The sequence below is a fragment of the Brienomyrus brachyistius genome, unplaced genomic scaffold, assembly GCF_023856365.1.
Source record: "Brienomyrus brachyistius isolate T26 unplaced genomic scaffold, BBRACH_0.4 scaffold99, whole genome shotgun sequence".
Classification (NCBI taxonomy): Eukaryota; Metazoa; Chordata; class Actinopteri; order Osteoglossiformes; family Mormyridae; genus Brienomyrus; species Brienomyrus brachyistius.
In genome coordinates, this window is record NW_026042374.1 from 230648 (window position 1) to 242262 (window position 11615).

At 40.6% G+C, this 11615-nt stretch overlaps 2 protein-coding genes across 3 annotated transcripts; one reads left to right on the forward strand and one right to left on the reverse strand.

Annotated features, from left to right (window-relative positions):
- Positions 1-1597: 1597 nt before the first annotated feature.
- On the reverse strand, positions 1598-5618 carry LOC125727487 (serine/threonine-protein kinase PLK3-like). Its single transcript, XM_049004256.1, has 10 exons — positions 3943-5618; positions 3725-3820; positions 3511-3627; positions 3299-3428; positions 3039-3117; positions 2841-2936; positions 2405-2603; positions 2116-2239; positions 1891-2023; positions 1598-1708 (listed from the first exon to the last, which is right to left on the reverse strand). The coding sequence occupies exons 1-10, from the start codon at positions 4147-4149 to the stop codon at positions 1699-1701; spliced, it is 1191 nt and encodes a 396-aa protein (XP_048860213.1). The 5' UTR covers positions 4150-5618; the 3' UTR covers positions 1598-1698.
- A 124-nt stretch (positions 5619-5742) lies between these two features.
- LOC125727488 (serine/threonine-protein kinase PLK3-like) lies at positions 5743-9654 on the forward strand. Of its 2 annotated transcripts, none has more exons than XM_049004258.1 (10): positions 5743-5880; positions 7432-7527; positions 7625-7741; positions 7824-7953; positions 8135-8213; positions 8316-8411; positions 8649-8847; positions 9013-9136; positions 9229-9361; positions 9544-9654. In XM_049004258.1, exons 2-10 carry the CDS (start codon positions 7456-7458, stop codon positions 9551-9553), a joined length of 960 nt encoding a protein of 319 aa, XP_048860215.1. In that variant the 5' UTR covers positions 5743-5880; positions 7432-7455; the 3' UTR covers positions 9554-9654. The 2 variants fall into 2 exon arrangements, with proteins under 2 accessions (XP_048860215.1, XP_048860214.1); XM_049004257.1 differs by lacking the exon at positions 5743-5880 and adding an exon at positions 6844-7309.
- Positions 9655-11615: the final 1961 nt, after the last annotated feature.

Genomic DNA, 11615 nt, shown 5'->3' on the forward strand with positions numbered 1-11615 from the left:
ACTGACTGCGCTGAGCTTGTCTGAGAGAGATGATTAGCGAATGGCCTCCCACAGTGTCTCAGCACTCCGTACAAAGAACTTCATATGCTCAGCATATGTTCCTGTTTATCTAATTGTTCTTATTTTAACTGGCTGTGAAGGAGTAAATGAATAAACTTTGCCTGTAGAGTGAACTGGTTACTATGGTTCGGGGCAGCTTTTATTAGACATTGTAGACACCACGTTAGTCTATCAAGAGAGTAAGACCGATCGCTAAGGGTGTCATCTGAGTAAAAACAAAGTTACCTCAAAATAGCCAACCAATCACGAGCCAGTACGCATCAAGGCCAACATCTGATTGGAATGCACCATTACTATGCGGTGAAAGGTTAATAGCTAATCACTGATAAACTCAAACACGAACAGCATGCCAAGCAGACTATCTGTTCCCTTCCCTCCATGTTGTCCTTCCAACTGATTGCTCAATGACAATATTTTAAAATGTGGACTTCCTAATTACTATAACATAATTTCTATTTGTTAGATTGTTGTTGCGATTACTTATTTATTTACTTACTTATTGTTATTGAATGTCATATTTATTTATTTATTTATATGTTATTCTTGTTATTTTATTTCTTATTGATTAAAAACAAAGTCATTGAGAAAGTTTATGAAATTCTGTATTTTTTCTATTTTTAGATATTCATTATCTTACAGTCGCATGAATGAATGAATATTCATTCATTACTTTACATCTTACAGTCCCAATAAGAGTTAAAACTGCAACCCCCCACCCACCCATCATTCTTTCTTTACTTTCCAGCCCAAAATAATTTCTACAACATAAGTAAAGGACAACTATCAGTAACACGTAGGTACATGTAGGATTTTCCGTTGTTAGTTGTCCTGTACATACGAAAGTAGTCTTCCAGCTCCTGTCAAGCGCTCATTTTCGGACACAAAATACATTCTGTGTGACAAAATGCATTATTCAATGACAAAATCAAGTAATGCCTTGAATTTTGTCCAGAGAAAGACATACTACAGTTACATTTTGTCCACAGAAGCATAAATACATTACTGTCTTTGGTGCCCCGAAATCAACAGGAATGTTTCATTTTGTACACAGAACTGATATTAGCACCTAGCATATCATGTTCAGAAGGTTGAATGTATCTGCTTTCGTGAATGAAAAAGGGCATTTCATCCACAAAATGCATTTTGTCAAAGAAACAAGTTCATTGCGTGCAGGAAATGCACTTTGTGAGTGAAAGAAATGCATTTAGTAGAGGGGCGTAGTACCTTCCAATAACCAGGAGGTGGAGAGCCAACTTTGATTTTGGTAATCCCAATTGACTTTGGCACATATAGGAAAATATAATTTTCAAAATAACATGAGTCTTATGCAATTTACCCAAGTAATACAAGCTCTTTAGGTGACACACAAAGAATCAATTCCCATCAACATAGTGTCAGAACACATATACTCAGTGACCAAACAATTAAGCAGAACAGACTGAGTGGTGAAAATGAAATCTGCATGAGATTGTCTAGTGTGTTCTTGGTATGAATGTGGCCATAATCATACAAGAAAAAAACTGAATCCATGCCTGAATGCTTGAAACACAAAAGAACTTTATTGAAACAGGAGTGGACAGGGAGCTGGGGGAGGCACTCAGGTGTGGGGCGTCACTGCACTTGCTGAGTACAGCCTGCCTACAGGTCCCTGTGTAGAAAAATAGAGGTTTTCAGTTAACATGGCATTCACTAGAGTTCAAGGACGACTACACTAATATTCAATATACCCCAGCTTTATCCATGCAAATCACCAAGACAAGCTTAAGCTACAGAATGGTAACAGAGATGGAACAGGACAAGGATTCACTATTGTGAACAGCATATCTTTACCTCAACCACTTTGACCAACTGGACCAGGTCAATTTGTTCATTGGTCTGTTGACATCCTCTAGAACACGGAGTGACTCCACAGGCTGGGGGATCTCAAGTCCACTCTGCTCGGCATCCTCCCGTAAAGGCTCAACTGCGAGAAAGCATGGATTTGCCAAGTCATGCATCTGAGCCTGAGGAACTGAGAGATGATCTACTAGTAGGATTTATGTCGATGGAATTTACCTCTGGATCGCTTTTTTCGTATCAGGCGCATGAAACGGTTGAAAATCTTTTTGAATGGGTTGACTGATTTATGCTTTGGTGGTGTATTGCAGCTACTAGCTGGCAGTGTCTTTGGAGTGAAGCCCTAGGGTATTAGTTTAATATGCATCAGTTAAGCAAACCAATTCCATACATCCATCCATGCATCCATCCATCTTTTGTTACTGTAATTTTAAAGGAAGGGTAAGTACCAGTGACCTCAGCAGACCAGCTAATCATCCACATCCCACCAGTTTGCAAGTGGACCAACCTTTGTGAAGAACTTGTGGCGACGGACATTCGATAGTGACGGGCGATCCCGTGGGTCGATTCTAAATATCTTGCCCATCAGTTTCCCAGCTTCAATAGAGAGATTCTGCGGTAGAATAAATTTGGCTTCCTTTATATTCTTGAGCATCTCCCAGTAATTGTCATCGTAGAATGCGATTTCCCCAACCAGAAGCTGGTACCTGTAGTAAGAAAGGCAGCAAAGGTGTTTGAGGTCTTTCACATTTGACATAAAAATGCTGTGCTTCCAAAAGAGCAATTCCTTTCAGCTGTGTGCCAGTATTCATTTTTCTTTTCTCTTTCAAGAAGAAAAAAAAAATATTTATGTATGTTAGACACGTGTCTTCTTAAAATGTTAGACAGATTTTATTAGCCATGCTGATCTTTGGCCGGGAGGGGGGTTGACAGGGTATACGTACATGACACAGCCCAGTGCCCAGACGTCCGCTTCCCTTCCATGGCCCTCTCGTTTCCACACTTCTGGAGCCATGTAGACGGGAGTACCACACACTTCTCTACAACACACACAAATGGAAAACGTTAAGCGCACATGTGCTTTAGTTTGCTGTATAAACAAATTTGAAAGCTTAGCCAGGAATTCTGCAAAAAACACCTACTTCTCCCTCGGCTTCAGCTTGACCGCCAGTCCGAAATCCCCAATTTTCAGTTCCATTTGGTCATTGATAAATAAATTTTCTGAAAGACAAACAAATTTGCATTAAGGATAGACTCAAATACTTTGCCAAACTGCAGACTTTACCAAATTGATAAATTAACACTACACAGAAATCCAGACGACCTACACTCGCAATGCCATGTGAAATGCCAGCATTATTATACAGAAAATTGAGTAAAGCGTGAGTGCATGTACACATACCCAACTTGATGTCCCTGTGGACGTAACCTTGCCGGTGGATGTATGTTAACCCTGAAATCAGCTGGTTAATGTAGTATCGCACTTCGGGCTCAGTCAAAGTCCCCCGAGCTTTTAAAATGTCACCGAGTGTCTGGGCAGGGAGAAACAGGGGCAGCCTGATCTATCACAAAGTCTTTGCCTTAGTAAGACGTCTACAAAAGTCAGGGACTCACCTGCCCACTGCACAACTCCATGAAAATATACATGAATTTGTCATCTTCGAAAGAGTGGGAGAACCCCACCACATTCTTGTGCCGCAGTGTTTTTAAAATCTGTACTTCTTCACAGACCTGAGTGAAATGTCAAACACACCATCTCATAAAGTAAAAGGGAAATGCAGATAAACTGAAAAGAGGGATGACATCAAGCACAATCCATACCACATACCTCCTCCACTCCCCAGGAATATAGCCGGATGACCTTAACAGCATAGGTGTCGCCAGTTTCAAGATCGGTCATCTTATAGCATTTGCCACAAGCGCCCTAAAAAACATGTCCTCAATATGTTAACAATAAAGAACATTTCTGACTGACCCTGTTCAAGCATCTCCTCTCTGCAGAAAAATATCAACTGCGATCACTTTCTACAACATTGTGGTGCACACCTGTCCCAAAAGCTCATCCCTGCCGTAGGACCTTAATGTCTTGGGATCTACCAGAATCTCAGGCACTTCCGATGCCATCTGAGCGCGGGAAGGTTCACTGACAGACATGATTTCACCAGAAGAGAAGCGCGATCCGTAACTAACCCGTGGAATACTCGAAATGGGTAGTGAGCGCTCGCGTTCTAAATTACGTGTACACTGCGTCATCAGTCTTAGAACGCGGCCAAGGCAGCCACGCGATTCGAACTTGTTAGATGGATTACGTCACCACATTGAAAATTACATGGACGGAAAAAGAAGTGAACTTGCTAAGACAATGCAACTAAACACGGATAAAAACTTTTATTACAATCAACTTTATTGAAGAAAAAAAATGTGTACACCAAACATTCAGTTTCGGTAATGCAGTAACACATGCTCGGGAGTAAAGCCTTAGAGCAGAGGCCAGGCGGACCGCGGTCCGGGTCCGTACCCAGAAGCTGTCCCATACGGAGCTGGACCGATAGTCAAAACAAAAGGTTATGATTTAGAACCTGACTGGGCGCTTTTATTTTGTCGGCGCAGCTTTTATAGTCTTTTCGGTAGCGGTTTAGCACTAGAACCGCCGTTTCCCACGCCAACGAACGTTAACTGCCAAGCAAGACGCAACTCGCCGTATGCAGCCCTGTCTTTGCGCTAATGTGCCATTAGTGTTAATAGCACCAGCGAAGCTACTGATGTTCCTTGTTCCTAACAGAGTGGCTTTTCTGTCCTGAAATCGTAAAGCTTTCAAACACAGCATGTATTATATAACATGTTGTTTATTGGTGATTTCATGCTCGTCGAAGTTTCCGCTTTTTAACAACTGTATAAAGTAATGTTATTTATTATATAAATCAACTCAGGTGAAACAAATGTACGTTTCCAGGGTCGCCGAACCTCGTGTATCTGGCGTGAGACTCACGCTTTCAGACTCACGCAGGAAATCTTACCGCAAATCTATATTATTTCATTATAAACCAAAAATGTTATACGTCAAAAATGTAATTACACGATTAGATACCTGAAAAAGTCAGATATCGGTTACATGCAATGTTTATACAACTAATAGGCTACTAAAATATACCACATTAAATAGTTAGACATTTTGATCTTCTGAACCTTTGCTTCAAGAATTTTAAGTAAACGGCCAACAACCGCTTTATTTACTTCCGCCCTTCTTCCTTCTCTTTATTCCCTTTTCGTTTTTGAAATCCCGAATTGGGGCGGACATTGTTCACGTGTGGCAAATATCTAGCCAGCTAGCTAACAAGCATATCGTACTGTATAAGTAATGTCTAAGCCGTTAAGTTTGCTGCTGCAACATTCGGGCTTAATGAACTAGGTTCATATCTTGTCTTCCTGAAGAAAGGCCCCGAATCTGGACTAAACCGATTTTCACCACGTAAGAGGGTCTCCTACACTGAGATCATTCCCATATATATACCATGGAGATAATTTATATATGGTTTCCAAAGGAGCGTAGTTTAGGTAACCTTGTCCTATCCACGTGTATAAAATGAGTTTTTACCTATCGTTTCTGGTGCGCATTTCACCTGTCTGTCAGGTGCCGCACTTTACATTCCGTTACAACAATGTGCATGGATGTAAATAAATGTAAACAGCTGAAAGTGGGACTGATCTCAATGTAGCCCTCCTGCGTGGTGAAAATCGGCTTAGGCTAGATTCGGCGTCTTTCTTCAGGAAGACAAGATATCAACCTACTTCAGCAAGCCCGAATGTTGGAGCAGCTTAGACTTTACCTACTTATTAAGTACGTTAGCTATCTGGCTAGATATATGCTACACGTGAACAGTGTCCGACACAAGTCGGGATTTCAAAAACGAAAAGGGAATAAAGAGAGGGAAGAGGGACGGAAGTAAAGAAAGCGGTTGTTGGACGTTTGCTTTCATACAAAAGGTCAGTTTTTTTTTGTTTCCTGGGCAATTGCTTAGAATGTACAATAGCCTATATTAACAGCACGACCGCGCAGAATAGTGCGGTCTTTAGTGTAATATAGTTTGTTTCGATGCGTTAGGCTGCAGCACCTTGCAGCAAGAGCGTGTACGATCTTCCGTTTACTATTCTAAGAAAAAAAAGAAAAACTAAAATTGTATTAAGCCAACTGCCTTTGGCAGGGGTATTCAACTAAAATGTAAAGATATCCAGTTAGAGAAAATTCTTGAAGCAAAGGTTCAGAAGATCAAAATGTCTAACTATTTAATGTGGTATATTTTAGTAGCCTATTATTTATTATTAGCATATTACTTGTATAAACATTGCATGTAACCGATATCTGACTTTTTCAGGTATCTAATCGTGTAATTACATTTTTGACGTATAACATTTTTGGTTCAATGAAATAATATAGATTTGCGGTAAGATTTCCTGCGTGAGTCTGAAAGCGTGAGTCTCACGCCAGATACACGAGGTTCGGCGACCCTGGAAACGTACATTTGTTTCACCTGAGTTGATTTATATAATAAATAACATTACTTTATACAGTTGTTAAAAAGCGGAAACTTCGACGAGCATGAAATCACCAATAAACAACATGTTATATAATACATGCTGTGTTTGAAAGCTTTACGATTTCAGGACAGAAAAGCCACTCTGTTAGGAACAAGGAACATCAGTAGCTTCGCTGGTGCTATTAACACTAATGGCACATTAGCGCAAAGACAGGGCTGCATACAGCGAGTTGCGTCTTGCTTGGCGGTTAACGTTCGTTGGCGTGGGAAACGGCGGTTCTAGTGCTAAACCGCTACCGAAAAGACTATAAAAGCTGCGCCGACAAAATAAAAGCGCCCAGTCAGGTTCTAAATCATAACCTTTTGTTTTGACTATCAGTCCAGCTCCGTATGGGACAGCTTCTGGGTACGGACCCGGACCGCGGTCCGCCTGGCCTCTGCTCTAAGGCTTTACTCCCGAGCATGTGTTACTGCATTACCGAAACTGAATGTTTGGTGTACACATTTTTTTTCTTCAATAAAGTTGATTGTAATAAAAGTTTTTATCCGTGTTTAGTTGCATTGTCTTAGCAAGTTCACTTCTTTTTCCGTCCATGTAATTTTCAATGTGGTGACGTAATCCATCTAACAAGTTCGAATCGCGTGGCTGCCTTGGCCGCGTTCTAAGACTGATGACGCAGTGTACACGTAATTTAGAACGCGAGCGCTCACTACCCATTTCGAGTATTCCACGGGTTAGTTACGGATCGCGCTTCTCTTCTGGTGAAATCATGTCTGTCAGTGAACCTTCCCGCGCTCAGATGGCATCGGAAGTGCCTGAGATTCTGGTAGATCCCAAGACATTAAGGTCCTACGGCAGGGATGAGCTTTTGGGACAGGTGTGCACCACAATGTTGTAGAAAGTGATCGCAGTTGATATTTTTCTGCAGAGAGGAGATGCTTGAACAGGGTCAGTCAGAAATGTTCTTTATTGTTAACATATTGAGGACATGTTTTTTAGGGCGCTTGTGGCAAATGCTATAAGATGACCGATCTTGAAACTGGCGACACCTATGCTGTTAAGGTCATCCGGCTATATTCCTGGGGAGTGGAGGAGGTATGTGGTATGGATTGTGCTTGATGTCATCCCTCTTTTCAGTTTATCTGCATTTCCCTTTTACTTTATGAGATGGTGTGTTTGACATTTCACTCAGGTCTGTGAAGAAGTACAGATTTTAAAAACACTGCGGCACAAGAATGTGGTGGGGTTCTCCCACTCTTTCGAAGATGACAAATTCATGTATATTTTCATGGAGTTGTGCAGTGGGCAGGTGAGTCCCTGACTTTTGTAGACGTCTTACTAAGGCAAAGACTTTGTGATAGATCAGGCTGCCCCTGTTTCTCCCTGCCCAGACACTCGGTGACATTTTAAAAGCTCGGGGGACTTTGACTGAGCCCGAAGTGCGATACTACATTAACCAGCTGATTTCAGGGTTAACATACATCCACCGGCAAGGTTACGTCCACAGGGACATCAAGTTGGGTATGTGTACATGCACTCACGCTTTACTCAATTTTCTGTATAATAATGCTGGCATTTCACATGGCATTGCGAGTGTAGGTCGTCTGGATTTCTGTGTAGTGTTAATTTATCAATTTGGTAAAGTCTGCAGTTTGGCAAAGTATTTGAGTCTATCCTTAATGCAAATTTGTTTGTCTTTCAGAAAATTTATTTATCAATGACCAAATGGAACTGAGAATTGGGGATTTCGGACTGGCGGTCAAGCTGAAGCCGAGGGAGAAGTAGGTGTTTTTTGCAGAATTCCTGGCTAAGCTTTCAAATTTGTTTATACAGCAAGCTAAAGCACATGTGCGCTTAACGTTTTCCATTTGTGTGTGTTGTAGAGAAGTGTGTGGTACTCCCGTCTACATGGCTCCAGAAGTGTGGAAACGAGAGGGCCATGGAAGGGAAGCGGACGTCTGGGCACTGGGCTGTGTCATGTACGTATACCCTGTCAACCCCCCTCCCGGCCAAAGATCAGCATGGCTAATAAAATCTGTCTAACATTTTAAGAAGACACGTGTCTAACATACATAAATATTTTTTTTTTCTTCTTGAAAGAGAAAAGAAAAATGAATACTGGCACACAGCTGAAAGGAATTGCTCTTTTGGAAGCACAGCATTTTTATGTCAAATGTGAAAGACCTCAAACACCTTTGCTGCCTTTCTTACTACAGGTACCAGCTTCTGGTTGGGGAAATCGCATTCTACGATGACAATTACTGGGAGATGCTCAAGAATATAAAGGAAGCCAAATTTATTCTACCGCAGAATCTCTCTATTGAAGCTGGGAAACTGATGGGCAAGATATTTAGAATCGACCCACGGGATCGCCCGTCACTATCGAATGTCCGTCGCCACAAGTTCTTCACAAAGGTTGGTCCACTTGCAAACTGGTGGGATGTGGATGATTAGCTGGTCTGCTGAGGTCACTGGTACTTACCCTTCCTTTAAAATTACAGTAACAAAAGATGGATGGATGCATGGATGGATGTATGGAATTGGTTTGCTTAACTGATGCATATTAAACTAATACCCTAGGGCTTCACTCCAAAGACACTGCCAGCTAGTAGCTGCAATACACCACCAAAGCATAAATCAGTCAACCCATTCAAAAAGATTTTCAACCGTTTCATGCGCCTGATACGAAAAAAGCGATCCAGAGGTAAATTCCATCGACATAAATCCTACTAGTAGATCATCTCTCAGTTCCTCAGGCTCAGATGCATGACTTGGCAAATCCATGCTTTCTCGCAGTTGAGCCTTTACGGGAGGATGCCGAGCAGAGTGGACTTGAGATCCCCCAGCCTGTGGAGTCACTCCGTGTTCTAGAGGATGTCAACAGACCAATGAACAAATTGACCTGGTCCAGTTGGTCAAAGTGGTTGAGGTAAAGATATGCTGTTCACAATAGTGAATCCTTGTCCTGTTCCATCTCTGTTACCATTCTGTAGCTTAAGCTTGTCTTGGTGATTTGCATGGATAAAGCTGGGGTATATTGAATATTAGTGTAGTCGTCCTTGAACTCTAGTGAATGCCATGTTAACTGAAAACCTCTATTTTTCTACACAGGGACCTGTAGGCAGGCTGTACTCAGCAAGTGCAGTGACGCCCCACACCTGAGTGCCTCCCCCAGCTCCCTGTCCACTCCTGTTTCAATAAAGTTCTTTTGTGTTTCAAGCATTCAGGCATGGATTCAGTTTTTTTCTTGTATGATTATGGCCACATTCATACCAAGAACACACTAGACAATCTCATGCAGATTTCATTTTCACCACTCAGTCTGTTCTGCTTAATTGTTTGGTCACTGAGTATATGTGTTCTGACACTATGTTGATGGGAATTGATTCTTTGTGTGTCACCTAAAGAGCTTGTATTACTTGGGTAAATTGCATAAGACTCATGTTATTTTGAAAATTATATTTTCCTATATGTGCCAAAGTCAATTGGGATTACCAAAATCAAAGTTGGCTCTCCACCTCCTGGTTATTGGAAGGTACTACGCCCCTCTACTAAATGCATTTCTTTCACTCACAAAGTGCATTTCCTGCACGCAATGAACTTGTTTCTTTGACAAAATGCATTTTGTGGATGAAATGCCCTTTTTCATTCACGAAAGCAGATACATTCAACCTTCTGAACATGATATGCTAGGTGCTAATATCAGTTCTGTGTACAAAATGAAACATTCCTGTTGATTTCGGGGCACCAAAGACAGTAATGTATTTATGCTTCTGTGGACAAAATGTAACTGTAGTATGTCTTTCTCTGGACAAAATTCAAGGCATTACTTGATTTTGTCATTGAATAATGCATTTTGTCACACAGAATGTATTTTGTGTCTGAAAATGAGCGCTTGACAGGAGCTGGAAGACTACTTTCGTATGTACAGGACAACTAACAACGGAAAATCCTACATGTACCTACGTGTTACTGATAGTTGTCCTTTACTTATGTTGTAGAAATTATTTTGGGCTGGAAAGTAAAGAAAGAATGATGGGTGGGTGGGGGGTTGCAGTTTTAACTCTTATTGGGACTGTAAGATGTAAAGTAATGAATGAATATTCATTCATTCATGCGACTGTAAGATAATGAATATCTAAAAATAGAAAAAATACAGAATTTCATAAACTTTCTCAATGACTTTGTTTTTAATCAATAAGAAATAAAATAACAAGAATAACATATAAATAAATAAATAAATATGACATTCAATAACAATAAGTAAGTAAATAAATAAGTAATCGCAACAACAATCTAACAAATAGAAATTATGTTATAGTAATTAGGAAGTCCACATTTTAAAATATTGTCATTGAGCAATCAGTTGGAAGGACAACATGGAGGGAAGGGAACAGATAGTCTGCTTGGCATGCTGTTCGTGTTTGAGTTTATCAGTGATTAGCTATTAACCTTTCACCGCATAGTAATGGTGCATTCCAATCAGATGTTGGCCTTGATGCGTACTGGCTCGTGATTGGTTGGCTATTTTGAGGTAACTTTGTTTTTACTCAGATGACACCCTTAGCGATCGGTCTTACTCTCTTGATAGACTAACGTGGTGTCTACAATGTCTAATAAAAGCTGCCCCGAACCATAGTAACCAGTTCACTCTACAGGCAAAGTTTATTCATTTACTCCTTCACAGCCAGTTAAAATAAGAACAATTAGATAAACAGGAACATATGCTGAGCATATGAAGTTCTTTGTACGGAGTGCTGAGACACTGTGGGAGGCCATTCGCTAATCATCTCTCTCAGACAAGCTCAGCGCAGTCAGTCTGATATTAGACTCGCTAGTCTCTCATATTACACAATTCTTAAGTTTTCTGAAATACTGGATCTTCTAACCACACTCAAAATACAGTTTAACTGTTCTTTCTTAAACTTTCTTAAAGAACGTAAAATGTAGCTTTACTGCTTACATTTACATTTCCAGCAAACATTTTAATTGATGCAAATGAGAGTAAATGGTGAATCAGTTTATTTGCTATCTAGCCACATTAAATGCATTTGCTGCCCAACCGTTCATCAGTATGTGACCACTGCCATCTGGCTTTAAAGAGTAAGTCTACTGTAATACTATCATTACAGTAGTATTATTAGTATTATCAGCTTATTGTGAAAATGAGATGCGGGAAAAAT

What these genes read in the sequence shown, in the direction of transcription:
- LOC125727487 (XM_049004256.1), bottom strand. Translation starts at nt 4,149, where the DNA reads ATGACGCAGTGTACACGTAATTTAGAACGCGAGCGCTCACTACCCATT. An exon ending in TGGAGTTGTGCAGTGGGCAG is followed by an intron (nt 3,429 to 3,510) that starts GTGAGTCCCTGA and finishes CTCCCTGCCCAG; the next exon opens with ACACTCGGTGACATTTTAAA. An exon ending in AAGCTGAAGCCGAGGGAGAA is followed by an intron (nt 2,937 to 3,038) that starts GTAGGTGTTTTT and finishes TGTGTGTTGTAG; the next exon opens with AGAAGTGTGTGGTACTCCCG.
- LOC125727488 (XM_049004257.1), top strand. Translation starts at nt 7,103, where the DNA reads ATGACGCAGTGTACACGTAATTTAGAACGCGAGCGCTCACTACCCATT. An exon ending in CCACAGGGACATCAAGTTGG is followed by an intron (nt 7,954 to 8,134) that starts GTATGTGTACAT and finishes TTTGTCTTTCAG; the next exon opens with AAAATTTATTTATCAATGAC. An exon ending in GCCACAAGTTCTTCACAAAG is followed by an intron (nt 8,848 to 9,012) that starts GTTGGTCCACTT and finishes CTAATACCCTAG; the next exon opens with GGCTTCACTCCAAAGACACT.